Genomic DNA, 27,431 nt, shown 5'->3' with positions numbered 1-27,431 from the left:
GCTGCTGGATAAGCTATTGTCTCTTCCCGTTCCTTCCATCTGGCCTTCCATGGCTTCCAGATTCTCAGCCTTCTCTAAAGCCCCATTCAGAGACGGTGGGGCAGGCCTTGGCTAGAACCTGTTTTCGTAACTGCTGACAGGAGGGGATACAGAGCTGGGAAACTCTGGGGTAAGAGGGAGGAGGGTTCGTGGGATGGCTTAGAAGAGCCCAGAAGAATAAAATCCACATGGATGTCTTTTCTCCTCCCCTTCCCCTGCCTCCCAGGTCCGTGTACGAGGATCTCGTGGCCAGAGGGGTCATCATACCTGCTCAGGAGGTGCCTCCCCCAACGGTGCCCATGGACTACTCTTGGGCCAGGGTAGGTGCCACGTGTGTCCCTGACTGTGTGGGCAAGGTGCGCTGGAGCTTGTGAGGTGGCCCCTTTTGACCAGCAGGTGAAACAAATGCAGGGCCCAGGAGGGCAAGGTGCGGCGTGTATCTCCCACAGCTGTGTGGCCTGACCTGGGAACAGGGGCTGGGGACAGACAATGTCCTCTAGAGCTGTTTGCACCTGCTAAGAGATTTCAGGCTACTTGTCTAAGGCGGGGGTATAGATAAAGAGCGAATTTTCTTATATACAAGAACTCTTAGAAATCAATTTCTTTTTAATAATTTATAAATTTATTTACTTATTTTTGGCTGCGTTGGGTCTTTGTTGCTGCACGCAGGCTTTCTCTAGTTGTGGCGAGCGGGGGCTACTCTTCGTTGTGGTGCGCGAGCTTCTCATTGCGGTGGCTTCTCTTGTGGAGCACAGGCTCTAGGCACATGGGCTTCAGTAGTTGTGGCACACGGGCTCAGTAGTTGTGGCTTGCGGGCTCTAGAGCGCAGGCTCAGTAGTTGTGGCTCACGGGCTTACTTGCTCTGCGGCATGTGGGATCTTCCTGGACCAGGGATCGAACCCGTGTCCCCTGCATTGACAGGTGGATTCTTAACCACTGCGCCACCAGGGAAGTCCCTAGAAAATCAATTTTTAAAAGACCAATACCCATTAGAAAAATGGATAGGAGATGTTCTTTCAGCATAAAGAGATGTTCAACTTCACTCTTTATAAAAGAAACCAAAGTAGAAACTGTGACACCAATTTTGCTCTACAGGTCAGCAAAGAGAAAAAAAAAAACAGTTTTCTGATACATTGTATGGGTGTGAGGAGGCTGCTACATTGATTCATTGGTGGTGAGAGTGGTATTGACACAGCCTTTGTGAAAGGCAGTTGGGTAACGTCAATCCAATTTAACAGCGCTCCTACGTTATGGCCCGGCCGTTCCAAGTCTGGAAAGCTCCTTCAAGGAAATGCTTGCGTATACACACTTGTTCAAGAATATTTTTCTAGTTGATGGTCATCAGTGGAGGAATGGCCAACCTGTAGGATTGTCATATGAGGGGATACTCTACAGTAGTTAAAGGAATGAACTAGATCTACATATGTGCTGACATGTGTAGAGCTCAGATTCATTGAGTGAGCAGCACATTATAGGACACTATTTATATTATGATTATGAAAAATGTAGGCACGCAAAACACCGCTGTCTCTTCTCCACGTGTCTTTGCGTGTAAATAAAAGTGGAGAAAGAAAGGTCCAGAAAGATGTCCTCTAAACTAACAAACACGAAGGCAGAAAACCAAGATGGGGTGGAGGTCAAAGGCAACATGATTTTAGCTGTTCTAGTGTGGATTTTTTAAAAGGAGGATGTATTCATGTTGCTTCTATAATTAAAACATAACTTAAAAGCATTTCTTAAGTTCACAAGGGATAATTGAAGAAATGGGCTTGGACAGAGTTAGCTGTTGCTACCCCTGTTGTGCCCCAACTCTGGAAACGGAGGATTCAGGAGCTCGGTCCCCTCCCCCAGGGAAAGGACGTGTTGAGGGGATTCTCCATTTTCCCAGCCATGTGCCTCGTTACATTTTGCTGGGGGACTGGTAGCTGTGTGTAGAGTATTTTAAAAATTGTCCCTTTGGATTCATTCTTCCATTTCTTAGCCAGGCGACCTGGGGCGGGTTACTCTGTTTGTGAGGTTAAAATGAACCCCTGGATTTCAACAGCTTAGCGAACTGCCCGGGCCCGCAAACGCTTGGTAAAGACCAGCAACAGTGCCCAGGCTGAGTGGGTGCCATGGCATGACTGCTCCTATTTTCTACGCCCCACATGATCTAATAAAAGGGCTTTTGCGCTTCCTTCTTGGGAGGACTTTGAGGGCTGTTGCTTGGCCGCCAGAATTTAAGACCTGCCTGGGACACTGGTTCTGGGCACAGACAGTGGGGCCGTTGTGGGAAAATCTCTGTGGTCACCACAGCCCTGCTTGCCTCTGCCCCCATCTGTGCTCAGGAGCTGGGCTTGATCCGCAAACCTGCCTCGTTCATGACCAGCATCTGTGATGAGCGAGGACAGGAGCTCATCTACGCGGGCATGCCCATCACTGAGGTCTTCAAGGAGGAGATGGGCATCGGCGGGGTCCTCGGCCTCCTCTGGTTCCAGAAAAGGTGAGGCGTGGAGGGCAGAAGATGGTAGGGCCCTGTGACTCACAGTTAATTTTCTTCCCCTGACAAGGGAGTGGGGGTGGGCAGCCTTGGGGACCATGTCCAGGGCCACTCTTTATGGCCACAGATCAATTGAAAGGTCAGAGAAAAGAGATAAAGGCTGTTCCTAAGTCTTCCAAGGACAGAAAGGCCAGCCTTAACCAAGAGAAGTAGAAAGCAATGACCTCATCAGGGATCTTGGATCAGCCCCTTTCCCATGGGAACTTTTAAAGAAATGGGCCAGAGTTGAACGCAGGCCTCTTGAGAGAAAGGTAGGGGTTAGCAAAGGAGGTCTAGAGGCGTCCAGTAGCTTAAGGAGTGCAGGCCTGCTGGAGTTGCTGAACCGGCACAGTTAAAAGTACCTTGTATTGTGTCCTCTGTAAATTTGTGTCTCATCAGCCTGCATGGAGAAAAAAATTGGTTTTCTCTGCAGCTCCCAAGCTGAGCCCTCCCCTGGGACTGACAGTTGAGCAAGGAGGCCAATGAGTACATGTCCACAGAGCCCTGGCTTGGAGTGGCTCTGGGCAGAAAGCCAGGGGGAAGTCTTGGTTTGTGTCCTGCCCTCACCTGAAGAGAGATGGGTCTTGGTCCTGCTTTGGACCCTTCCTGGGAAAAGTTCAAGGGTTGTAACACCCGAGCAGGTTTCACTGTGTGTGCTCTTGCGTCCCCACGGCTCCAGACTTTGGTTTTTGTTTGTTTTTTTGTTTTTCGGGATTTTTTTGGCTGCACCGCTCAGCATGTGGGATCTTGATTTTGGGGGTTTTTTTTGACTGCGCCGCACGGCTTGCGGGATCTTAGTTCCCCAAGCAGGGATTGAACCCGTGCCCTCGGCAGTGAAAGCATGGAGTCCTAACCACTGGACCGCCAGGGAATTCCCCAGACTTTGTTCTTAATCATCAGCTGGGAGGTTGATCGCTATGCACTGTGAAAGGGACAGGGATCTCACCTCCTCTCTGTCTGGCACGGCGAGAGTAGTAACCACAAAAAAGGTCACATCCTGTCACAGCAACTCAGGCTGAAAACTGCCTAAAGAAGAGATTTCAAACCCTGCTTGCTAACTTCAATTCCAAAAGCAGTATTTGATCTCGGCAACATCCAGAGCCACTCAGGAATCAGAAGGTTCTGCCTTGGAGTTGTAAGATAGTATTAGGCCTGGATTGGGAGGTTGCTGCCCTTCTTGAGTTTGAGTGACTTGTTCAAGGAGACGGGAGACAGGAGGACCGTGGCCTTGTCAGCGTATCTCCTGTTCAGCCTCTTGCCTTTCTTCCAGTTCTCCCGTCCTCTCCCCTTTACTCCTTTACGCCCTCCTCCAGGTTGCCCAAGTACTCCTGCCAGTTCATTGAGATGTGCCTCATGGTGACGGCTGATCACGGGCCAGCCGTCTCTGGGGCTCACAACACCATCATCTGTGCTCGGGCCGGGAAGGACCTGGTTTCCAGCCTCACCTCGGGACTGCTCACCATCGTGAGTACTGTCTGTCATCCTGGGAGGTAAACAGCAGGGACACCAGGCTTTAGCATCATGCCGCTTGGCTGCAGCGGGGTTGTAGAGGGAGCCGTGGAGTGTGACACCCCGTGCTGGGGGCTGTTCGGGGCACGCCGGATTGGCCTGCGAAGCTGAAGGAGACTCCGACAGCTTGGGGCGACATGGGCTGGCTTCTCCTATAGGGCGACCGGTTTGGGGGTGCCCTGGATGCAGCAGCCAAGATGTTCAGCAAGGCCTTTGACAGTGGCATCATCCCCATGGAGTTTGTGAACAAGATGAAGAAGGAAGGAAAACTCATCATGGGCATTGGTCACCGAGTGAAATCGGTAAGTTGTCGCTCTCAAGGCACTGGATCTACAGGGTGGATGGGGATGAGAGAGCACCGATTTAGTTGGGCACAGCCGGGCTCTCGGCTCCCAACATGAAAAGCTTTGTTGACAGATGCCAGCACTGAGGCAGCTGTTTTTTCCATTATAATACAGACTGCCCTTAAACAGTTTTTATTGTGTTCAGTTGTGGTGTGAAACTATGATGAGCTGGAAACTTGGTAACTTTAGCTTCCCAGGTGAATCTTTTTATATATATATATATATATATATATATATATATATAAATTTATTTATTTATTTATTTTTGGCTGTGTTGGGTCTTCGTTTCTGTGCGAGGGCTTTCTCTAGTTGCGGCAAGCGGGGGCCACTCTTCATCGCGGCCTCTCTTGTTGCAGAGCACAAGTTCCAGACGTGCAAGCTCAGTAATTGTGGCTCACGGGCCTAGTTGTTCCGCGGCATGTGGGATCTTCCCAGACCAGGGCTTGAACCCGTGTCCCCTGCATTATTAGCAGGCAGATTCTCAACCACTGCACCACCAGGGAAGCCCCCAGGTGAATCTTAATAGGAGAAAGGACTAAGGTCAGGGTTAAGGGGACATATTGGTCACCTTAGGCTACATAATGCTGCAGGTTGCGGTAACAAACAACTCCAAAAATCTCAGTGGCTCACAGCAGCAAAGGTTTGTTTCTTACTCATCCTCCATCCACTGTGGGTTGGCTGTGGTTCCGGCTCCGTCATCTCCACTGAAGGAGCAGCCCCTATCCAGGAGGTGCTGGTCTCATGTCAGAAGGAAAACAGCCATGGCAGAACCACAAGAAAGCTTCTTAAAGCTTCTGCTTGGAAGTTGCACAGCCCCCTTTTTTTCACTGACATTTCATCGGCCAAAGCAAGTCAATGTGGTTAAGCCTGACACCACTGGGGCAGGAAGAGTAATAAAATCAGGGCCAGCCCGATTGGGAGAGGCCAGCGTGACTATTCTAAGTAAGTAATAGAGTCTCTCACAGAGCGGGTAGTCCTCTGTGTGTCCTGTGTGAGCTGTGTTTAGAAATCAGAGGCAACGAGAGAAGAGGAAGCGGCAGCTGCTCGGGGTCCTTGGCTCCGTAGCTCCAGAAACCTTACTCTGCTGGTCTGAGCGGGGTGTATGACTCACATTAATACAAGAGGGTCATGCGTGTGATCCAGGCATCCCCATGCTGGGCCAGCTCAGGGTAGATCCAGAGGCAGCTGGGTGGCAAAGACTGAAGCAGGGACAGTGGTTCCTTCTGAGGGACGTTGCGTCTGGGCTCACAGAACTTGGCTCAGCCATCGCCACCTCCCAGGCAGACGGCACACGCACAGCACAGGGCATCTTCCCCAGCTAGCGGCAGGCCTGCGCTGCCACACCCAGTCTTTGGGTGCCTTCCTTCCTGGACTCCATCCTGACCTCGCGTGTCTTGGCCAAGGGGGGAGGTCCCTGTGGTATCGGGACTTGGCGGGCGCCTAACCTGTCTCACTACCCCCCCACCCCCAACAGGTGATCGCTTAGTGTGGCTCTCTGAACAGAAGGTTCATCTCCATTCATCTCAGGTCCAGACGTTTTCCTGGAATTTCAGGGATGCTTTGCTGCTCCACTGCCAACACGCGCTTGCTTAGTTAAAAACTTAGAACTTGGTTACAGCTTGACTAGGTTGCCGAGCTAGTGGGCAGTATGGCCAGCGGCTAGAACCTCAGACTTCCCATTGGGGGTAGGCACCCCAGCCCCCTGCTGCTTGACCCCATGGCTGACTTACCCAACATCGCCACAACTCAGGTGGTTTTGAGGCTCAAATAAGATATGAGAGGACGTCAGAAAACCTTAAGCCCCACAGCAGTGTCGTGATCTGTGCTACATGGAATCATACATGTGGATCAGGTCCCTGAAACACACCTCCTGGATATGACACGTACAGTTGTGTCCACCTGTGAGACACAAGCATGGACATATCTTTTTTTTTTTTTTTTTCCCCTTTGGCCGTGCCACACATTATGTAGAATCTTAGTTCCCCAACCAGGGATCCAGGCCCCAGCAATGAAAGCGCAGAGTCCTAACCACTGGACCACCAGGGAATTCCCAGGAACATGTCTTTTAACAGCAGTGTTAGAGTGGGTTCCTCTGTAACTTTGGGTCACTTCCTAGATAAACAACCCAGACATGCGCGTGCAGATCCTCAAAGATTACGTCAGACAGCACTTCCCTGCCACACCCCTGCTTGACTACGCGCTGGAAGTAGAGAAGATTACCACCTCGAAGGTAAAGAAGAAAATGTCCCTAATGCCCGAATCAGAGTTTTGGCTGAATTTCTCGGGGAAAATGAGAGCCAGGTTACATTTTGACTGTGCAGCTAAAATTGAACCTGGTTTTCTGGAAACTTTTGTTTCTGTTGCTTAACTAAGTTCAACAGGCGTACTAAGTGTCAACGAGGGGTTGGGTCCTTTGCTAGACATTGGGAATTAAATAAGACACTGTCTCTCCTAATCAACTGGGATGTTTTGGTGGGAGCCTTTTAAATGGTGGTCAGGAATTCGTAGTAATAGTTGTAATAGTAATAGTGGAACATTACAAGGAACAAAAATGAGTAATAATGATAAATACTTGGAATTTTTTTGCCTTCCCAGAAACCAAACCTTATCCTGAATGTAGACGGTTTAATTGGAGTTGCATTTGTAGACATGCTCAGAAACTGTGGGTCCTTCACTCGGTGAGCTTGCAGCTATTTTCTTCTTCCTAATGCTTACTGATTTTTCTTGTTTCCTCCCAACTCTAAAAGCAATGCATGCTCATTAGAGAGGATTTAGAAAAAATGGAGAGGTATAAAGAAGAAAAAAAGTGCCTCTACACCTACCATCCAGAACATCCCTTTTTTCTACTTTGAGTTCAAAGAGAGCTAGCTTCTCATTCCTGGGCAGAAATTGTATTTTCTGTCTGTGGGGAGGAGGGCAGTCATGTGAGCCATTGTTAAACTACAAGTGGATTGTGTGTTGCAGGGAGGAAGCTGATGAATATATTGACATTGGAGCCCTCAATGGCATCTTTGTGCTGGGAAGGAGTATGGGCTTCATTGGTGAGTTGGTAGTAAGAGTCCTGTGTGTTTGTTTTTGTGTTTTTTGTTTCTGTTTTTGTTTGTTTTAGCCCATGGTTCAGGTATACCACTTAACCTATGTGGCCAGTTTCTGTAAGAGAGATGACACATTGTCTTAATCATTGTTCCTAATCCTCCCTTTCTTAAACTTCTGCCTTATCTTTATCTTTGTTCCTTTGTTCTTGGAAATGAGTTTGATTGCTAGCCCAGGAGAATAGAATGAAGTCCAACAGTTCCCTTTTACCAAGGCCGGCGTCTGCCTGTGGGATGGATCTGGGTGTCCTTCCCCCTTTTTTTTGTATTAGTTAAGATTTCCCTTCCTTATCTCCTCCCCCTCACCAAAATTTTAAAAAACTCACCAACTCTTAACAAAAAGATGTGTTTGCTTCATTTTAGGACACTATCTTGATCAGAAGAGGCTGAAGCAGGGCCTGTATCGTCACCCATGGGATGATATTTCATATGTTCTTCCGGAACACATGAGCATGTAATGGAGCCAGGAACCCTGCTACAGTAAAGTGAAGCCGAGAACTCCTCCCCCCCGGGAAATAGCCACAGACAGCTGGCACTGGAGCTCGCATAAAGGATGGGCCTGGAATGTAAACAGCCGCCAGTGTACAGGCACCGAAGACCAACACCCACAGGCTAACACTGTTCAGTCTACACAAAGAAGCTTAATATTTTTTTTATAAGCATAGAAATAAGAACCCAGCCAATACTTGTAACATTTGCTCTGCTACCTGCTGTATTTATTATATGGAAGCATCTGAGCACTGTCAGGATAGTGTTTTTCCTCATTGTAGGGTGTTACAATGTTGCTTTCTTTTTTCCATTAGTTAAAAAAATGTTTTCCCCTTGAAGGAAGGGAATGACACTTCTAAGACCTCAAGATACTCTCCATTTAAAGGACCCCTAATACCTTGTTTTTCCTTTTCACTTTTCTTCCTCCTCATATAACCTGAAGAGCATTGTATTAATCTGATTTTTTTTTTTTTAGGATCTTTTCGTATGTTGTGTGTTAAGAGTTTGTTTGGTATCCCCCTGAAGTGTTCCGTGTTGCAGACCAATGTCAGGGGGACAGGACCATTGCATCCTTAGCCATTGTTACAGAATATGTGGAGCAGTAATTTAAAATGTAAAGTCGTAACATACATATGTTTAAAATGGAAGTGCAAAGCAAAAAGCTGTGAAATGTCTTGTGTCTTAACATTCTCTGTATTTATGCAACTGACTTGTCTGTTATCGACTTGTCTTCAGTTTGCATCTGTAATCCACAAAGATTCTGGGCAGCTGCCACCTCAGTCTCTCCTCTGTATTATCATAGTTTGGTTTAAATAAACTATATAGTAACAATGAAGACATACTGCTGTCTCACGTCATCCATTTCCTTTCATCTGCATTCCTTTGAAGTGTACCTTCTAATAGTTTTACTACATGTAGTTTTAAAAATGTTCATCCGGGCTTCCCTGGTGGTGCAGTGGTTGAGAATCTGCCTGCCGATGCAGGGGACACGGGTTCGAGCCCTGGTCTCGGAAGATCCCACATGCCGCAGAGCAACTAGGCCCATGAGCCACAACTACTGAGCCTGCGCGTCTGGAGCCTGTGCTCCGCAACAAGAGAGGCCGCGATAGTGAGAGGCCCGCGCACCGCGATGAAGAGTGGCCCCTGCTTGCCGCAACTAGAGAAAAGCCTTCGCACAGAAACAAAGACCCAACACAGCCAAAAATAAATAAATAAATAATTTAAAAAGAAAAATGTTCATCCATCTCTTAAAAAAAAAAAAAGAATCAAAATACTATCTTCAAAAAAACCCCACTATCTTCTCCCGTGAATCTGTACCTTCCATTTTGCAGTGAATGGGAACCAAAGCTTTACTTAGATACTCAAGCCAAAAGCCTGCCTTCACTTCTCTGGTTGCCAAGTCCTGTCGATTTACCCCTCTGATCTACCCATATCTGGTCTGATAACTTAGTGCCCTTAGTTCCACTTTTGTCCCCTTACAGTCCATTCTCCACACAGCCACCAGCGACATTTTAAAACAGGCATCTGATTGAGCCACTCCCTTGCTTAAAGCCCCAAAGTGGCTTTTATTTATCTTTTTAACAAGTATGTATGGAACAGTAACTGTGGACCAAGCACTATGTAAAACACCTGACAAGCATCTCATTTAATCCTCACAGCGATCTTCCAATCTAGATAGTATCCCGTTTTTAGAAAGATAAATTAGTTCAGAGATAATAAGTTGCTCACCCGCATCCACTTAACTGGGGCTCAGTCTCGAGTCTTTTTCAATTTTTACTCCAAGGCCATTCTAAACCTTTAAATAAAAATCCAATGTTGCCACCCAAGACAACACTGGGTAAGGGTCTAAGGTGGCTTTTGTTTTACAAAACGATCACGAAGAGCACGCTGCTCTCTAAGGGGATGGAAACAGCCATCCTCCCAAGGGCGTGTGGATGGGCGGCCCCCGGGGAGACAGTCATAACTGGGGAGCAGTACGTTTGCACCTTACCTGAGGGGGCGCGTTAGGTCGGGTGGGGAGGCGCATGCGCAAACCCAGCGGCGGCCGGCTCCGCCCCGCGCCCACTATTTATTCCCAGAATCCCTCTGTGTCGCACCAGAACAGCCGTATCCTTCGGAGACTGGGGGGGTGGTGTTGGGGGCGGCGACGTCAAGATGGCGGCGGCGGCGGTGGCGGCGGCAGCAGCGGCGGCCGCGGCTGCATCTCTGCAGGTGCTAGAGATGGAGAGCATGGAGACGGCCGCCGCCGGCTCGGCGGGGCTGGCCGCCGAAGTCAGAGGCAGCGGCACGGTGGACTTCGGGCCTGGGCCTGGCTTGTCTGCAATGGAGGCGAGCGGGGGCGACCCGGGCCCGGAGGCCGAGGATTTCGAGTGCAGCTCTCACTGCTCGGAGCTGTCATGGAGGCAGAACGAGCAGCGGCGCCAGGGCCTCTTCTGCGACATTACCTTGTGCTTCGGCGGTGCGGGAGGCCGCGAGTTCCGGGCCCACCGCTCGGTGCTGGCCGCCGCCACCGAGTACTTCACGCCCCTGCTCTCGGGCCAGTTCTCCGAGTCCCGCTCGGGCCGGGTGGAGATGCGCAAGTGGAGCTCCGAGCCCGGGCCCGAACCCGACACGGTGGAAGCCGTTATCGAATACATGTACACCGGGCGCATCCGCGTCAGCACGGGCAGTGTGCACGAGGTGCTGGAGTTGGCCGACAGGTAGGTGGCGGAGGCGGGATGTGCAGGGCGGGGGTGGGGATGCTCGCCGACCGAGGGCCGCATCCAGGGAGGGCGCAGGAGAAGGCGGGGAGGGCAGTGCCCAGGGTGGGCTCGAGTGAGCCCTGACGAAGTGCATTCGTTTGATACTTATTGAGCGCCTGCTGTGTGCTGTGGGGCCGCCCCTGCGCTGGGTGCTGAGGTTGCAGCCTGCCAGTCCGGCGAGGGCTCCCTGTCAGACTCCAGGTGAAGGGACAAAGGCAATGAAGAAGGTCCGCATGTAATAAGTACTGTGTTGACATTTAAAAAGGTTGAAAGTATAGTGATTGCCTAGAGGAAAGACCTTTCTGAGGAGGTGACATTTAAACAGACCTTTAAACGGCAACGGAGTACTGGCCATGCAAAGATGGGGAATGACCATTCCTGGCAGATAGCGCAAAGGCCCTCGGGCGGGATCTCATTTGGCTTAGAGAAGAAGTAAAAAAGGAAAACTCAGTGATCTAGTGGGTGAAGGGGAGAAGGGTGTGTGAAATGTGTTGGAAAAAGGAGTTTGGGTTTTACTGGGTGATGGGAAGCTGGCTAAAGAAATTATCTGATTTAAATTTTTTTTTTAAATAAATTTATTTATTTATTCATTTATTTATTTATTTATTTATATTTGGCTGTGTTGGGTCTTCGTTTCTGTGCGAGGGCTTTCTCCAGTTGCTGAGAGCGGGGGCCTCTCTTCATCGCGGTGCGCGGGCCTCTCACTGTCGTGGCCTCTCCCGTTGCGGAGCACAAGCTCCAGACGCGCAAGCTCAGTAGTTGTGGCTCATGGGCTTGGTTGCTCCGCGGCATGTGGCATCTTCCGAGACCAGGGCTCGAACCCGTGTTCCCTGCATTGGCAGGCAGATTCTTAATCACTGCGCCACCAGGGAAGCCCCTGATTTAAATATTTTTAAAGATGATTCTGCTGCTGTGGAAGATGGATTGTAGGGGGCCCAGATGGATGTTCCAGAGACTAGGTAGGAGGCAGGTGAATGCAGTTTGGAGATGGGGAGGAGTCTTTGGGGGCAGTATTATGTTACACATTCGTTATTTGAACAAATACCTATTGAGTACCTATTATGCATCAGTTCAGACACTGGGTTCTAAGCTGCTGGGAATTCAGCAGTGAACAAAACAGACAAAAGTCCCTTTCCACATTGCACTTACATTGGTAGATGGACAATAAATAAAACAGCATGTTAGGTGATTGCTAGAGCTGTTTTGAAAAATAATGGATGGTGGGGCATATAGAAAGTGCTGGTGTAAAGGAGCTGTTTTAAAAATTGGATGGGTAGAGAAATCCTCGTGAAGAAGAAGACATTTTGCAAAGATCCGAAGGAAGTGAGGTTAAGGGCGTTTCAGGTAGGGGACACAGGTGCAAAGACCCTGAGATGGTGCTTGTCTGGGTGTTAGAGAATAGCAAGAGGCCAGTGTGGCTGAATCAAAGGGATGCAGGGTGAGAGGAGTAGGAGAGGCCTGAAGGTGGTAATGGGGATGGATCTGGATCCCACAGGGCCTTGTCAGCCTGTGGAAGGACTTGGGCTCTTACTCTGAATGACATGGGAAGGTTTGGAGTAGAGGAATGATGCAGTCTGATTTGGAGAATGCTGCTGTGTTGAGAAAAAGGATGAGGTGGTGGGGAAGGGGCTGCAAGGGCAGAAGCAGAGAGATTCGTTTAGGAGGTTGTGGCAATGGTGGTTAGAGGTTTGGATTGAGGAGGGAGAAGGAAAAGTGATGAGAAATGCTTTGATTCTAGACGTATTTTGAAGGCAGAGGAGATGAATTTGCTGATGGATTTGATGTGGGGGGGTAGGGAAAAGACTGCTAGTTTTTTGACCCACTGGAAAGATGGAGTTTGTTCATTATTTATTTAGATGTGGAAGACTGCAGGAAAGTGTTTGGGAGGAAAATCAGGAGTTTGGTTTTTGGTCCAGGAAATGTCTAGTAGGCAGTTGTATAGATGAGCACCGGGAGCTACAGATTGGCAGGAAATTAGCATATAGGTGGTAATTAAAGCCTCGGCACTGGATGAAATTACTTAGGAAGAGAGTGTAGATAGAAAAGAGAAACAGCGGGACTGAGCCCTGGGGTTCTCCAGACTGGTAAAGAGGAACCAGCAGAGGAGACTGATCCCATGGAAGCCTAAAGTGTGTCAAGGAGGGAGTAGCCAATCATGTCAGCTCTGTCAACTGTAAGTGATCATTGGATTTGGTGATAATAGAGGTCCTTGATGGCACTGACAAGAGCCATTTAAGTCTGACTGTCAAGAGGATCAGAAAAATGATACACATGGACATGTGTGGAGAGGAGTCCAGGGAGGTCTTCCCCCCCGCCCCCAAGATAGGAGATAGTGGAGCATGTTTGTGTGCTGATGAAAAATGAATCTGTGGAAGAGGAGAAATTGATGTTATAGGACCAAAGTCCTTGAAACCAAGAAGGGGATAGAATCCATATTAAAAGTGGAGAAGTTGGACTGGGAAGGCAGAGTATAGCGTACAGCTGTTAGGCAGACAGATTGGATAGTGGGAGAGAATTCCCCGGCAGTCCAGTGGTTAGGACTCGGTGCTTTCACTGCCGGGGCCCAGGTTCAATCCCTGGTCGGGGAACTAAGATCCCGCAAGCTGCGAGGTGCGGCCAGAAAAAAAAAAGATAGTGGGAAAATGAAGTTTTTGCCTGACTGCTTCTGTTTTCTCAAAGCATGAGATTGGGTCGTCTATTTGAGGGTGGGGTTGGGTGGGTGGATGTAGGTCTGAGAGAAGAGAGGGAGGTTTGTTGAATGCAGATGGATAGAGAAGGGTCATTGCACTCACTCAAGCTACGTTTGCTTCTGTCATGTGAGCTTGTGTTCATTCAGTTTTACTGCTGCTTTACTGGAGAATTGGGGTGAGGAGAGGAGAGAACACCCCAGACAGTTTACTTAAAACTTTAACTTCTCTCCATATGTCAGTTGCTGAGCAGCTGCCTTGTGTTTGGCACTAAGTGCCCTGCCACCATCACATCCAATCTCACCCATCAGCTCTGAGGCAGGATTCCTTTACTACCTCCCCACCTCCCCCCATATACTCTTTCTGTTGATCATACCTACCTCGCAGGCACTTACAACCTGAAGAGATAACAGGAAGTACCCAGCATGATGCCTGTCACATGGCACATGCCTAGTATACAGTAGCTATTATTTTCATAGAGCAGTGTTTCCAAATACCTGTCCAAGGGGGTAGGTGTCGGCTTACTTGGAGTGCCTGCCAAAAATCAGAAGTAGGGGTGGGGCAGCCCAGGAGTGAGTGACCCTGGCACCCAGACATGTTTGAGAGCCACTAGAGCTCTTACCACTCAACCTTGTCTTTGTTTCATGTCTGAGATGGTGTGTTCTCTGGAGAGGGTGAAGGGAGCCTGTCTTGAAATTAATCTTCATATCGCAGTCAGTTATTAAGCACAATAATCATAATAGCAAATGATTACTGAAGTGAGAGAGGCCTGGACTGATGAAGTCATTCCTTTTTTTTTTTTCTTTTTTGGCCGTGCCAAGCGGCCTGTGGGATCTTGGTTCCCCAACCAGGGATGGAACCCACGCCCCCTGCAGTGGAAGCGCGGAGTCTTAACCACTGGACCGCCAGGGAAGTCCCGATGAAGTCATTCTTACATTATTTAATGTTCTCAGTTCTGGGGACTTACTCTTTAGCAGTGGTCTCAAATTGGCCACCCTTGTGGCTGAATTCTGCCAGATTAATTTATGTGAGCAAACAACATCTAGTCAGCTACATGCCAAACTACTTTCTTTACTTTTTTAACGGGGACCATCCTACATGTTTTCTGTTGTTGTTTTATTTCCTGGCTTCTTCAGATGTTTTCGTTTGCCTTGCCTCACCTGCTTTAATGAGAACCCAGCTCAGGACAAAACCCCTGAGCACCACCCCTGCCCCCACCCCTGGGCTACTCAGGGAGAAAGCTCTGGTGAAGAGAAGATTAAAACCTCTGACACAAAGCCTGCACCGCCATTCCCTCTGAGAGCTGACCAAACAGCCTCCCAGGAGTCACAGTTCCTGTACCATGTAGCTGATGCTAAAGAAATTCTCTTCACTGAGACCCAGCCTCATCTAAGAAGAGGCTGGTTGCTGGCAAAGGACTAGGGCAGGATGGCAGAGACAAGTTTGGATTGGGATTTGCCTTTGCCAAGGGCAAATTAAAGTGGAAATAAAGTATGGGACTGTTGTACTTTATTAAAGGATATGTTCTGAAACACCTTACATAATCAAAAACTCTGTTTTGTGTGTGTGTGTGTGTATTATACATACTTTGTATGATATATAATACATATAAACTATCTAATGGAAATAATTTAAAATATATCATATAAAGATGATTTTTATATATGCTTTTAAACCTACTTTTCAGGACAATCCTTTTTAAGTTGGGAGGATATGCTTTTTTCAGGTGTTGTGCATGAAGTGAGATGAAGCTTACATTTCAGTTTGTATAATTCAGATGCACTCAAAGTGCAGCCATATAAAATATGCACATTTGAAAATTAATCCTTTCTCTTTTTCTTGATTTTAGGTTCCTATTAATTCGTTTAAAAGAATTTTGTGGAGAATTTCTCAAGAAAAAACTTCATCTCTCTAATTGTGTGGCCATTCATAGCTTAGCTCACATGTATACTCTAAGCCAACTTGCTCTGAAAGCTGCGGATATGATACGGAGAAACTTCCACAAAGTAATTCAGGATGAGGAGTTTTATACTTTACCTTTCCACCTCATTCGAGACTGGCTGTCGGACTTGGAGATAACAGTTGATTCTGAAGAGGTTCTATTTGAAACAGTTTTGAAATGGGTTCAGAGAAATGCTGAAGAGAGAGAGAGATACTTTGAAGAACTTTTTAAATTGCTCAGATTGTCCCAGATGAAACCTACTTACCTTACTCGTCATGTCAAACCAGAGAGGCTGGTGGCCAATAATGAAGTTTGTGTCAAGTTAGTGGCCGATGCAGTGGAGAGGCATGCTCTTAGAGCCGAGAATATACAGTCTGGCACGTTCCAGCATCCCGCTTCTCATGTCTCATTATTACCTCGCTATGGGCAAAACATGGACGTGATCATGGTTATTGGAGGCGTGTCAGAAGGAGGGGACTATTTAAGTGAATGTGTGGGATATTTTGTCGATGAGGACAGATGGGTAAACCTACCCCATATTCATAATCACCTTGATGGACATGCTGTTGCAGTAACAGAATCCTACGTCTATGTTGCTGGGTCGATGGAACCAGGGTTTGCTAAAACTGTGGAAAGGTATAACCCAAACTTGAATACCTGGGAACACGTTTGTAGTCTGATGACAAGGAAGCATTCTTTTGGACTAACAGAAGTCAAAGGGAAGCTATACAGCATTGGAGGACATGGCAACTTCAGTCCTGGTTTTAAAGATGTGACTGTTTATAATCCCGAGCTTGATAAATGGCACAACCTGGAATCAGCACCAAAGATTCTTCGAGATGTTAAAGCACTAGCCATTGAAGACCGGTTTGTGTACATCGCTGCCCGCACTCCTGTGGACCGGGACACTGAAGATGGATTAAAGGCTGTCATCACTTGTTACGATACGGAGACTCGACAGTGGCAAGATGTGGAATCTTTGCCACTTATTGACAATTACTGCTTTTTCCAAATGTCTGTGGTCAATTCAAACTTTTATCAGACAGCCTCATGCTGTCCCAAGAGTTATTCTTTAGAAAATGAAGAGGCAGTAAGAAAAATTGCCAGCCAAGTTTCCGATGAGATCCTTGAAAGCTTACCTCCAGAAGTCCTAAGCATCGAAGGAGCGGCCATTTGCTATTACAAAGATGACGTTTTCATTATTGGAGGCTGGAAAAACAGTGATGATATTGACAAACAGTATCGGAAAGAAGCTTACCGATATTGTGCTGAGAGAAAGAGGTGGATGCTTCTTCCTCCCATGCCACAGCCTCGTTGTAGAGCCACTGCCTGCCATGTGAGAATCCCATACCGGTACTTGCATGGCACTCAGAGATATCCTATGCCTCAAAACTTAATGTGGCAGAAGGACCGGATCAGACAGATGCAAGAAATACATCGACACGCCCTAAACATGCGACGAGTGCCAAGCTCTCAGATAGAATGCTAGGTTCTCTGATATGTGCAGCTCAAAACAGTTATACCTGTTCATGAGGCTGAAGATACCCAGACTGTTACTTGAAAAAGTATGTCGATAACTTATTTTCTACATGAACTGATTATCGCCCCATATAAAGGAAATATAGTCAAAAACTGAAGAATGAGAAGATCAATTCAATACATGGTAATTTTTGTTAGTTTGCAGTCTTTATCCATCTTTGGTTTGTGTGTGTGTTATCTTTAATAAGATCTTATTCAGCTAAGTGGAAAAACCAGGTGTAGTTACTTGACTGTTTGTCTGCCAGCAAGTTATAACTCCTTTGTCTTAGGGTCTTATGTTTTGAACATGCTTTAAGCACCAGTTATATTTGCACATTTACTTTGATAATCTTTTTCATTTTTTTCCCGAATGGTTGGTTTTGACAAGATCAGAATTTATGCATTGAGCCGTCATCTACAGGAGGTATGTGCAATAGTGAGATTGAAATTTGAAGGAAAAAGCACAATATTTCAGCAAGATGATTTCAGAATGTTTGCATTGATACTTTTTTGTATTTGTTTATCTACAAATGCTATCTTGTTTATTTCTGGAAGAGATGATTGATGAGAAATTTGTGATTGGCTCATGTATTTTTTGAGTATTTTTCATTTCTTCAGCAACTGTGTTATGAACTTCAAGTCATCACTCTGAGACAATGGTAGTTGGCAAGAGTACTGATCTTTAGCTGATTGAATACAGAGGAAGTTATATCTGTGAAATTTGTTTCTCTAAGAAGAAAAGTATTATTAGTCTAGAGTAAGAAATCAAAGGCACTGAAAAATTTAAAAACGCTTTTTTCGGGAGTTGCAGGCTTATTTGAAGATAAATTAATGAGTGTAAATAATGCCAATGACAATCGACACAATGCCTTCAATTTTAAATTTTGCTCTGATGCATATTGTATGGAATCCTTACCATTCCTTTCTAAAAGAAACTTTTTTCAAAATGGGAAGGAAGTAACAATTTAGAGAAATGTTGCTAAAGAGAAGCCTTATTATTTCTCAGCCTGGATTATTACAATGTTTTATCTAGTTGCCCTAGACTTTCATTGGAACTTTGCCTGAGCCTAGAATACTACATTTGGGCACATAATTATGGCTCTTAAAAATTTATCACTATGGTTATCTTTTATTTATTTTTATGCATTCTTCTGATACTCTTATCTGCGCCCAGGCTTTATGCAAATTACCACTTAGGTTGACTTTTAGCGCTCAGTTAACATAAGGGACTCCTGCTCTAATGGTTTGAAGTGTGGGTCCAGTATACTTTTCTTGTTTCTTTCAGAATGTCTCTACCTTCTTAGACATTCTGAAATACCATTCTAGAAGGTGAATTCCAAGTACAGTGATTTTTTTTTTTTTCCCTAGTCCAATATAGTTAATCTTATTAGTTGGATCAAACATCAAAAGGAAAAAAAGCACAACCAGGAATTTTGGCTCTCAGTGTGCTGTGAGACTGTTAATGTTTAGCCCTTGGACTCTATACTAAGAACTTAACTGAAATTTCTGAATTGGTATCCCTGCCTAGGACAGAGTTTTTCAATAATGTGTTGGAAATCTGCTTTAAAACCGTTTAATTTAGGCCGGGGTAGGGATGGGAGACTGCAAGTCTATTTCTATATGAGGATATATTATCCTACCCCACCTCTACTGTTTTCTTAATTTCCATTTATTTGTAGTTATTTTAATAAAAGCTATTTGGATTCTGAGAAGTGCTAAGTAGTTGTGAGAGGTCTGTGCAAGTAAGACAGAAAAGTTCATTGAATGAAGTTCTCATTTCTCTCTGATAAGACTGTGCTAGCAAACTGCCTTTTCTTGGTGCTGTTGAAATAATTTAGTAGCTCACTAAGGTGCCAGTTTCTCTCCAGAAGGGTGTAAGGTTTTTGATTGCCTTTTTTTTTTTTTTTTGTCTCAGAGTTGTCTTCTGAGACAGTCATTACCAAGTTATTTGTAGGGTTATCTTTTTTTCACATGATGTGGCGGAAGTCATAACTCATAAGATTTAGGTATAATCTGGTTTTGAAAACGTGATTGAAACTGTTGTTTTTTAACTCGGCAGGCAGCCTAGGCCATGGCTGGAAAGAGAGGGTAAGTCCTTCCTTGCATGATGATGTGTGCAGGGTTCCTGACTACTGAATTCCTAATTTTCATATTTGAATTCACATGTGTGATTTCACATCAGTAACTTGTGTTTCTGAAATATCCTAACTAACTTGTTAATAAGGAAAGAAACCAGATTTGCTTAAATCTGTTCAAGGCTGACATTCTGAAATTCTAAACTGGAAATAACTTCCCGCAGTATTTGGAAAGGTTCTGATTATGATGACCAGCCTAAAATGGCTCTTTGGGAAAGAAATTTCCTTTTTGATGAAAACTTAAAGATTGATAATTTAAGCAGTTAAAAATACAGCTTTAAAAAGACAGCTTAATATGTATTCAAGCAAACCTTTTTTGCTTTTGTTTTTGTTTTGTAGAAGGAAAAGAGAGGAACTGATTATACCAAAAAGTAATAACTATACATAACTTTGAGTGAGGCTGCTTATATCTTAGAATGGATATCCTTTAACTATACCTACCCCACCATGGTTAAAAAAAAAAAAAAAAATCAGTGTATATATTGAGAATGTCAGTCATGAGCTTAGTGTTTAAGTAATACATCTCACTTGCAGTTGTTTGCATGATTAGTCTTGTGTATCTTGATATCCAACTTTGCTTTTGCTGTGCCAATTCAAAACTACTTTGCTAAAAAAAAAAAAAAAACCTCAAAATTCATTGACATCAGTTTTGTCTTGATTACTTGATTTTGTATTGTATTTCTGGGACCAAAAAAATTTTGAAATCTTTTTTTATGTAGGACAGAAGTTTGAAGCTGGAAAGATAGTGTTTATGGCAGATTTCTGTTCTTTTGTATATTAAACTCTTCAGGCTGCTGGTAAGGCAGTTTCTAGGGCACACTTTTTTTCCTCTTTATGTTTCTTGCTAGTGTAGACGTGGTATGTTTAAATACTTCATTCTCTGCTTCATAATTCTAATATGAACACTATACTATTGGTAGACACATAAGCTGAATTGTATATTTTAGTTACTTGGCCTAATCAAGCATAACCAAAGGGAGGTTTTTTTGTATTTGCCTCAAACTAAGCTTAAATAAGAAGGGTGTATCGGCCACATTTCATGTCTTTTCCAAATATGTAGAATTGTGAAGCAAGTTCTCTGCCTACACTAGAAACATAGGGTGTTTATAGGTTGTCATTTAAGTGTAGAATATTTGGTGAAACAATTCAGTCTCTCCTTTTTTAAACTGTTAAACATTCTGTCACAGTTCATCACTCCAGTTTGTTACTTTCTTGAGAATAGTCCATTTTTGTTTTTGTTATAATGCTTACATTATAATATGTTTTGGTCATTGGAAACAAAACAGCTCATAGTCGTGATGTAATACAATAACAATAACATAATAGTCATTTTTACTTCAAGGAATTTAATTAGATAGCCAAATAACCACTCTTTGTTGATTACCTTTGTAGGGCTTTTGTCTTACTCTCCATGACCATTACTGGAAATGTCTGACAGTGAAGCACATACAATAGAGCACTTGTTAACTTAATCCTCCTGCATAATGCACTCGTGAAAAGTAGTGCTTGCTACATGGGTGAAGATCTTACGATCCATGTGCTGGGGCTCTTTGAGTTATTTGTAAAATAAATATTTAGTTCCAGGTGATACAGTGAGTTTTCTGGGCTAACAGTATCAAGCCCCTATCTACTGCAAGTATAATCTTGACTGCCCCCCTTTAAGTCAGAGGAGATGTAGAATTTAGGACACTTTGAGACATTACATTGTAAAATAGCTTGTTTTATGTTCCTAAAGCTATCTTGTTCTGTGTTATAGCTACTAATCATCTCAATGTAAGTTTTAAATAAATGTATTTCTTTAGAGCTGATTTGCACTGTGATTTTTCCTTTTTAATTCTGCACCATTGAATATAATTGCTTTCTTCCTCCCCCCTTATTCCCTTCAGTCATGCAACCCTTGGCTCCCTTAAGTTGAACACTTTCCAATATTCTTACAAGTTTAAACACTGCATTTATTTAAAAGAAAGAATTCTTATTGCTGAGACTTTTTATTAGCTAAATGAAGAGGCTCATACAGGTAGGGTACTTGTCGAGGCGGAATACTTTACTTCATCACGCAGTGCTAATCCTGTGAAGTTGTCTCGTCTAGCTGCGTATTCCCCAACATTGGCCAGCCCTGGTACCACACAGCAGCTCAGAGCACTGCGGTATATACTCATGTCATGAGCATCATACCACTCTTCAGTCTTTTCATCATAGCACTCAACATTAAAGGTGGTGGTAAAGCCATTAAAGCCACCCACCACAAACAAGAGGTCGTCTACCACCTCGATACCAAAATTGCTACGAGGATTAAACATAGTGGGGATCGTGCGCCAAGTATTAGCCGCTGGGCTGTAGGCTTCTGCACTCCTAAGTCGATTAGCTCCGTCAAAGCCGCCTACCTGTGGACAGCAGAGGAAACACAGCTGGCTGTTAACCATCGCTTCTGTTTGCTGAGGATGCCCTCTTTGGGGAGGGGGGGGACCAGTGATTTCATACCTCCCTCTTCCACTGTCTTCCATGGAAGAAAGCTTTCAAATTCGTCCCAGTGGTAGTGTAAACCTATTTGCTAATAGAAAATCTAGGGCTATAATTTTTGTTGTACAAAAGAAACTCACCGCATATATGTGTTCTCCATAAGCAATTACGCCTATTCCACTCCTCCTGCTTCTCATGGGTGCTATGACTGTCCACTGATTACTCTCAGCGTCGTACACTTCTGCTGTAAACAGGCATTCATTTCCGTTAAACCCACCACATATGTAGACCTGTGTGAAGAGAGTTCCAAGATTATTAAAATTGGGGAGTAGAGGGCTTCCCTGGTGGCGCAGTGGTTGAGAGTCTGCCTGCCGGTGCAGGGGACACGGGTTCGAGCCCTGGTCTGGGAGGATCCCACATGCCGCGGAGTAGCTGGGCCCGTGGGCCACAATTGCTGAGCCTGCGCGTCTGGAGCCTGTGCTCCGCAACAAGAGAGGCCGCGATGGTGAGAGGCCCGCGCACCGCGATGAGGAGTGGTCCCCACTTGCCGCAACTGGAGAGAGCCCTCGCACAGAGGCGGAGACTCAACACAGTCATAAATAAATAAATAAATAAATAAAAGAACGTGAATTTCTTTAAAAAAAAAAAAAAAAATTGGGGAGTAGAAAGAAAGGGTGTGTATATGGTGGTGGCTGGGGGCAGGGGACACTTCTGATGCCAGTCTTCAGTCTGAGTTTCTTTTTTCCACATGTGCATGCATTGCTTTTTAATAAGTCAAATCAGAAAAGATAGTTACAAAGGGCCACTTAGTCATCTGATGAAGGAGTTAGTATTGCAAAGTGAATACTGCCACTTCCGTTTTCCATCTATTATTTCCAGGCTTGTTTGCTTTCACATCTCCTAACCCCACCTTCCCCCGGCGTCTTACCTTTCCGTGGAGTGTTGTGGCACTCGCATCACTCCTCTGTTCGTGCATGGGGGCAATGAGTGTCCACTGGTTGGTCTCTGGCTCATAACGTTCAGCAGTGTTGAGACGCACGTAGCCATCAAATCCTCCCATGGCGTAAATAAAATTACTGAGGACTGTCACGCTGACATAGCAACGCCTGGAGTGCATCGGGGCCACCTGGTGCCACGTTTTCTTGACTGGGTTAAAACGCTTAACACTATTGAAATAGTCTACACTATCGAACCCCCCAATGATATAAACATAGCCTTTCAAATAAGCTGCCCCGTGGTAGGCACGAGGACTCTCTTCCTCACAAGTGACATTCAGCCATCTGTCTGCCCGAGCATCATATGCCTCAATGGCGTTGGTGGGGCTCCCACCACTCCAGCCACCAACTGCAAATAGGATGGCATAGGGCAGGCGGGGCCTGGTGAGTGGGTTGGTGAAGTCAGAATTAGAAGGTCCGTTCATGTTTAGGTCATACATGGCCCTCAGTGCATTAATGATGACTGGCTTGCATTCCTCACTGTCTTTGACATAGTCATTCATCTTAACATTGTTCATGAAGTATTCAGCATGCATTAGAGCCAGGCGAACCTAAGAAGGAAATACAGAAAGTCATTCAGATGAGGTATGGTGTCTGGAAAACCCATGTCCTTAAGCCCGCAGTTTTACAGTCTCCTCTGAATGCAGTAGGGTCATGTTTTGTTTTGTTTTTGTAATTTACAGCTCACAGTTTAAATATTTGTTTTTTGGAGGTGGTATACATTTGGATGCTGAGAATGAGTGAGATAGAAGCCACCTCAAATGGTCACAGAGCTAGTCCATTCCTTGGCCCCTGGACAGGACTGTTAGACCAGAAAGAGCTGCGGTCATTGTTCAGTAATTGGATATCTATGCCTCTATATGTAAAATAACATGAATTAGCACCAAATGGCTACAATTGAGTGCAATACTCATGATCTGGTTTCTTGTCCAACTCCTATTTTGGTTGGGGAAACTCACAGAAGGAAAGGGGTGAGAGGAAGACCCTTTAGAATTCTTTTGAAGGCCTGCCCTCTCCTTCCCCCACTATCAGGGAGAATCTTGGTCAAAGAGAATATAACTGGAGCAGAAGGAACTAGCAATGCCAAGGGCAGAGAAAATTGCAAAATTCCAGAGAATAGCAGGGGATGCCTTCTATAGATGTACATATATAAGTATATGTAAGTATGACCACAGCCTTGGAATCTGTCAAACACCTGAGTATGGCTCTTGGGACAATCCCTCTGGGATAAATGAATCAAAAGTGAGCAATTAAGGGAATTCTCTGGCAGTCCAGTGGTTAGGACTCCGAGCTTCCACTGCAGGGGCATGGGTTCGATCCCTGGTTGTGGAAGTAAGATCCCACAAGCCATGTGGCGTGGGCAAAAAAAAAAAAAAAAAAAAGCAATTAAGCATCCCACAAAAGAATAACTAAACGACCTTGGGAAGCAAAACTGAAATATGCTGCTTCCTATTTTGGGGGTCATGAGAAATCCATTTTATAATGGCCTCAAATACAGCATCTTCTTGCTTGACGTTGAGCTCATCTTTCTCAATGATATCCTTAAGTTCAGTGACTGAGAGCTCTAAAAACTCTGCTGAGACTTTCACCATCTCCTCAAAGTTGTGCAGTATGAACATGTAGGCCTTCCGCCTCAGTTCGGGGCAGTAGTAGTAGTCTGTGAACTTGCAGATGCCGATACAATTAACCAAACACAGCTCCGACTTGAGGAACTCACAGCAACCCCTGACAATACCCATGATGTTAAATTGGTCTGCAGCAGCCAGCAGCTTCTCCACGTTCTCTGGTGTGATGGGGATGGTCCGGGTGTACGCATATTCGATAATTAGCTTCATCATGTCGGGGGAAATGCCAGGGATGTTGTATACCTTCTTTTCAGTGTTGTTCCAGCCACTTGTAAACAAAGCTCTGGAAGAAAGAAAGAAACTAGCAGTCACTGAAATATTTCTCTCTAGTTTGCCATGTTCCCTCCCCCCGCCACCTTCTCTTGTTGTGGAAAATTTGGACATTTTCCAAATAGTGTGCACAATAAGTCAATTGGAAATAAATTGGCGTGAGGAAGCGGGGGGGAGGAGGGTAGGTTTTATACAGTGGTCAAGAGAACCTTTCCAGGAACTTTGACTTTGGTCACTTTTATTCCTATCTTCATGATAAGTAGGCTTTTTCCCATTTTGTGGATGGAGAAACTGGGATCTACAGCTGGGAGTAAGACCCAGGTCTTTTTCTGTCTCAGCCCATTGCCCACCAAATTCTACCTTAATTAAGGAAATTAAACTTGAGCAAATACACTTTTAAAACAAGTATTATTCAATCAACACATATCCAGAATCCGATCGCTTCTCACCTCTCTCATTGCTACCTTCTTGGTGTGAGCTACCACCAGCTCTTGCCTAGATTATTGGGAGTAAACCTCCCAACTGATCTCTCTGCTTCTGCTTTTGACACCTCCAGAGTTTATAGTCTTATCCCAGCCACCAGCATGATTCTTATGAGTTTATGCTCCTCTTCCACTCAGAACCTTCCACTGACTTCCCTCGTTACTCAGAGTAAAATACAAAGTCCTTACCAGGGACTACAAAAGACCTCTGGGATCCGGACCATGAATACCTCTCTAACCATATTTCCTCTCGCCTTCCTCCTCACCTTGCTCCAGCCCTGCTGGCCTTGCTTTCCTTGAATACACCAGAGATGCTTTCATCTTTGCACTTTGCTTTGTACTCTGCCTGGAAGGCTCTCCCAAGATCTCTGTTATTTCCCAAGACCGCAGCCCCTTGAAGTCTTTGCTCAAATGTCACTTTGTCAGCAAAGTGATAATCCTATTTAAAATTGCCACTGACTACTCTCTAGCTTCCTTTTTTTCCCTAGCACTTATGATCTAATATGTATTTTATTTATTAAATGCCTGTTCTCCCTACTGGAAGGTAAACTTTACGAGAACAGGAATGTTTATACATTGTTTTATTTCCAGTACCTGTCACAAAATAGGCACTCAATAAATAACTATTGAATGAGTAAAATGACTACTATTCCACAACAACTTATTGGGTCCCTACTATGTAGCTAGGTACTTCTCTAGGTGTTGCAGAGGACAGAAGTCCCTGCCCTAATATATTTTTCCTTCCTTTTTCTAAGAAGTTTAAGGTAATGTGGGCTCAGAGATCAAATTCTCTAGAGAAGAGTTCTGAAAACCTACAGCCTCTCGGCCAAATTCAGCCCAACTCTTGTTTTTGTACTGCACATGAGCTAAGAATATTTTTTACATTTTTAAATGGGGAAAAAATATTTTGTGACACCTGGAAATTAAATTCAAATTTCGGTATTCATAAATAATTTTATTGGAACACAGCCATGTCCTTTCATTTAGTATTGTCTATGGCTGCTTTCCTACTAAAGGCAGAGTGGAGTAGTTGTGACAGAGACTGTACGGCCTGCAAAGCTTAAAATAGTCACTATTTGGTCTTTTTGTATACCCTGCTCTAGGTCTAGATGAATGAGAATTTTTAGCAACGGGTGGCAGGCACTTATCATATCTTCATTGGAACTGAGTACTCAAATATTTTCAGCTCATGAACCAACTAGGTCTTTTACTTCCTGGGTTACAATAGTTTTGGCTCAAACTCCCTTTTTCTTCTGAAAAATATTTCCTTGGTTCTTTCCCCTCATCCCCCTTCCCACCCTCTCAGTCCTTGTTAATTTGTCACCCTGTTTGAGATAGTCTCAGATAGGGGCTTAAGGGGTGGCTGAAGTGGCATTGTCATCTAGGTTTAAGCAGGAAATCCACTACAGGTGTCCAACCTTCCCAAAGGTTGGTTTGGGTGAAAATCAAAGAAAAAAAGCATCTGGCCCACCAATAGTTGGTTGAAATCTAGATGAAAACGAGACAGAAGAGGCTCTGGCCCTAACTGTGCCTCTTCAGAAGACAAAGGAGCCAGTCTACAGGAGCCCAGGGCTTTGACAGTGTCCCTAAACTTAAGATGATGGGGCGGGAAATATGAAATGAACCAAAATGTCTCAGAATGAGCCCCGTTCCCCCTTTTGGCTTAGTCCAGCAACCCTGTTATACCTAAAATAGGAACTGCAGCTACAGAGGATGTTCTTGTGGGCATTGAACTCAAAGCCATTGACCTTGATGACCACGTCGCAGAGCTTGCCCTCTAGTCTAAGCTCGTTGAAGATCTCACAGGTCATCGCACTCATCTTCCTCTCCATGTGAGGCTGGTGGAAACATGTGGAGGCCACCGCGCTCTCCATCTCCATGGCACCCTGGGACAAGCGGAGAGAGGCTGCTCTCCTAGGGTGTCGGGGAGGATTGTGGGGGCCCTTCAGCCAGCTGTCACTCCTTCTCCCTACTACATCTCTCATATAAGGGCCTAGCAGGCAGCCCAAGTTCCAAAATCCTGGGCCCTTAGTGAGATCACTCTCAGGATTGTGCTCTCAGGTTCTGGAACTCTCTCCTGTCCCTGTCCTCCTTCCTCCCCCCCCCCCCCCCAAAGGCATCACTCAGGATGAAGACCACCTCACATCTTCCGCAACCAACCAGGAGCAGGACGTGACCGCCAACACCACGTTAAGACTTTTGATTCACTCTAGCTCCTGCTGCCCACTTCCGGTGCTCAGTCTGGCGTCTCTGCGGCATCCATCTACCTTCTTCCGCAGCTTGGCACTTGGCTCCCGAGACACTGAGTTCGAGGAAACCAAGTCAGAGGAGGCAGAAGGGAGAAGTAAAGCTGATGGGTTTTCATTCTGGCCCAGATGTCCAGGGCCCTCCTGCCCTCTGGACTGAGTCACTCATCTTCTGTGATGAGGAGCGAGCCCCGTGAAGGAAGCACCTTCTGGATGTTCAACAGAACTCACTTATGGCTCCTTCACACCCCCTCCCATCTGCGGCCTTTTGGTCATGCAAACCTTAAGCCTGGAAACGTCCATTCCGGTTAGGGTTTTTGTTCTAAAAAGAGTGGCACC

General features: G+C 45.4%; 3 protein-coding genes and 1 long non-coding RNA gene across 11 annotated transcripts in view; 2 read left to right on the top strand and 2 right to left on the bottom strand.

Annotated features, from left to right (window-relative positions):
* The window catches only part of ACLY (ATP citrate lyase), a 43,066-nt gene extending 34,240 nt beyond the window's left edge, over positions 1–8,826 (top strand). For 4 of the 5 annotated variants that reach the window (XM_059908379.1, XM_059908380.1, XM_059908382.1 and 1 more), the window contains 8 exons: positions 266–359; positions 2,367–2,521; positions 3,871–4,021; positions 4,225–4,368; positions 6,527–6,640; positions 7,006–7,088; positions 7,375–7,451; positions 7,866–8,826. In XM_059908379.1, coding sequence (XP_059764362.1) covers positions 266–359; positions 2,367–2,521; positions 3,871–4,021; positions 4,225–4,368; positions 6,527–6,640; positions 7,006–7,088; positions 7,375–7,451; positions 7,866–7,960 — 913 coding nt within the window. In that variant the 3' untranslated portion in view covers positions 7,961–8,826. The other variant, XM_059908383.1, reaches the window with a different exon arrangement.
* Positions 639–10,642, bottom strand: LOC132355807 (uncharacterized). The gene is made up of 2 exons (XR_009499702.1): positions 9,982–10,642; positions 639–995 (listed from the first exon to the last, which is right to left on the bottom strand). It is a non-coding gene; the product is annotated as an uncharacterized LOC132355807 (long non-coding RNA).
* On the top strand, positions 10,131–20,822 carry KLHL11 (kelch like family member 11). Of its 2 annotated transcripts, XR_009499701.1 has the most exons (3): positions 10,131–10,690; positions 15,269–17,024; positions 17,268–20,822. XR_009499701.1 is itself a non-coding variant. In XM_059908384.1 (2 exons), the coding sequence occupies exons 1-2, from the start codon at positions 10,146–10,148 to the stop codon at positions 16,848–16,850; spliced, it is 2,127 nt and encodes a 708-aa protein (XP_059764367.1). In that variant the 5' UTR covers positions 10,131–10,145; the 3' UTR covers positions 16,851–20,822. The 2 variants fall into 2 exon arrangements, 1 of the variants encoding a protein (XP_059764367.1); XM_059908384.1 differs by having other exon boundaries at positions 15,269–20,822.
* Positions 20,823–21,023: 201 nt separating this feature from the next.
* KLHL10 (kelch like family member 10) lies at positions 21,024–27,380 on the bottom strand. 3 transcript variants are annotated; one of them, XM_059907456.1, is made up of 5 exons: positions 27,007–27,380; positions 23,888–24,377; positions 22,403–23,020; positions 21,615–21,764; positions 21,024–21,398 (listed from the first exon to the last, which is right to left on the bottom strand). In XM_059907456.1, the coding sequence occupies exons 2-5, from the start codon at positions 24,305–24,307 to the stop codon at positions 21,024–21,026; spliced, it is 1,563 nt and encodes a 520-aa protein (XP_059763439.1). In that variant the 5' UTR covers positions 24,308–24,377; positions 27,007–27,380. The 3 variants fall into 3 exon arrangements, with proteins under 3 accessions (XP_059763439.1, XP_059763438.1, XP_059763437.1); XM_059907455.1 differs by lacking the exon at positions 27,007–27,380 and adding an exon at positions 26,991–27,004; XM_059907454.1 differs by lacking the exon at positions 27,007–27,380 and adding an exon at positions 26,533–26,726.
* Between the last annotated feature and the right edge of the window lie 51 nt (positions 27,381–27,431).

The sequence above is a fragment of the Balaenoptera ricei genome, chromosome 20 (assembly GCF_028023285.1).
Source record: "Balaenoptera ricei isolate mBalRic1 chromosome 20, mBalRic1.hap2, whole genome shotgun sequence".
Taxonomy (NCBI): Eukaryota; Metazoa; Chordata; class Mammalia; order Artiodactyla; family Balaenopteridae; genus Balaenoptera; species Balaenoptera ricei.
This window is presented reverse-complemented; position numbering and strand designations above follow the sequence as displayed.

Bases quoted from the DNA above. Each gene is read 5' to 3' on its own strand.
- KLHL10 (XM_059907454.1), bottom strand. From the start codon at position 26,726: ATGGAGATGGAGAGCGCGGTGGCCTCCACATGTTTCCACCAGCCTCAC. The intron at 24,378-26,532 runs GTATAACAGGGT...TCTTTCTTCCAG, and splicing joins AGCTGCAGTTCCTATTTTAG to AGCTTTGTTTACAAGTGGCT. The intron at 21,765-22,402 runs GTAAGACGCCGG...CTCTTCACACAG, and splicing joins CCACAACACTCCACGGAAAG to GTCTACATATGTGGTGGGTT.
- KLHL11 (XM_059908384.1), top strand. From the start codon at position 10,146: ATGGCGGCGGCGGCGGTGGCGGCGGCAGCAGCGGCGGCCGCGGCTGCA. The intron at 10,691-15,268 runs GTAGGTGGCGGA...TCTTGATTTTAG, and splicing joins GTGCTGGAGTTGGCCGACAG to GTTCCTATTAATTCGTTTAA.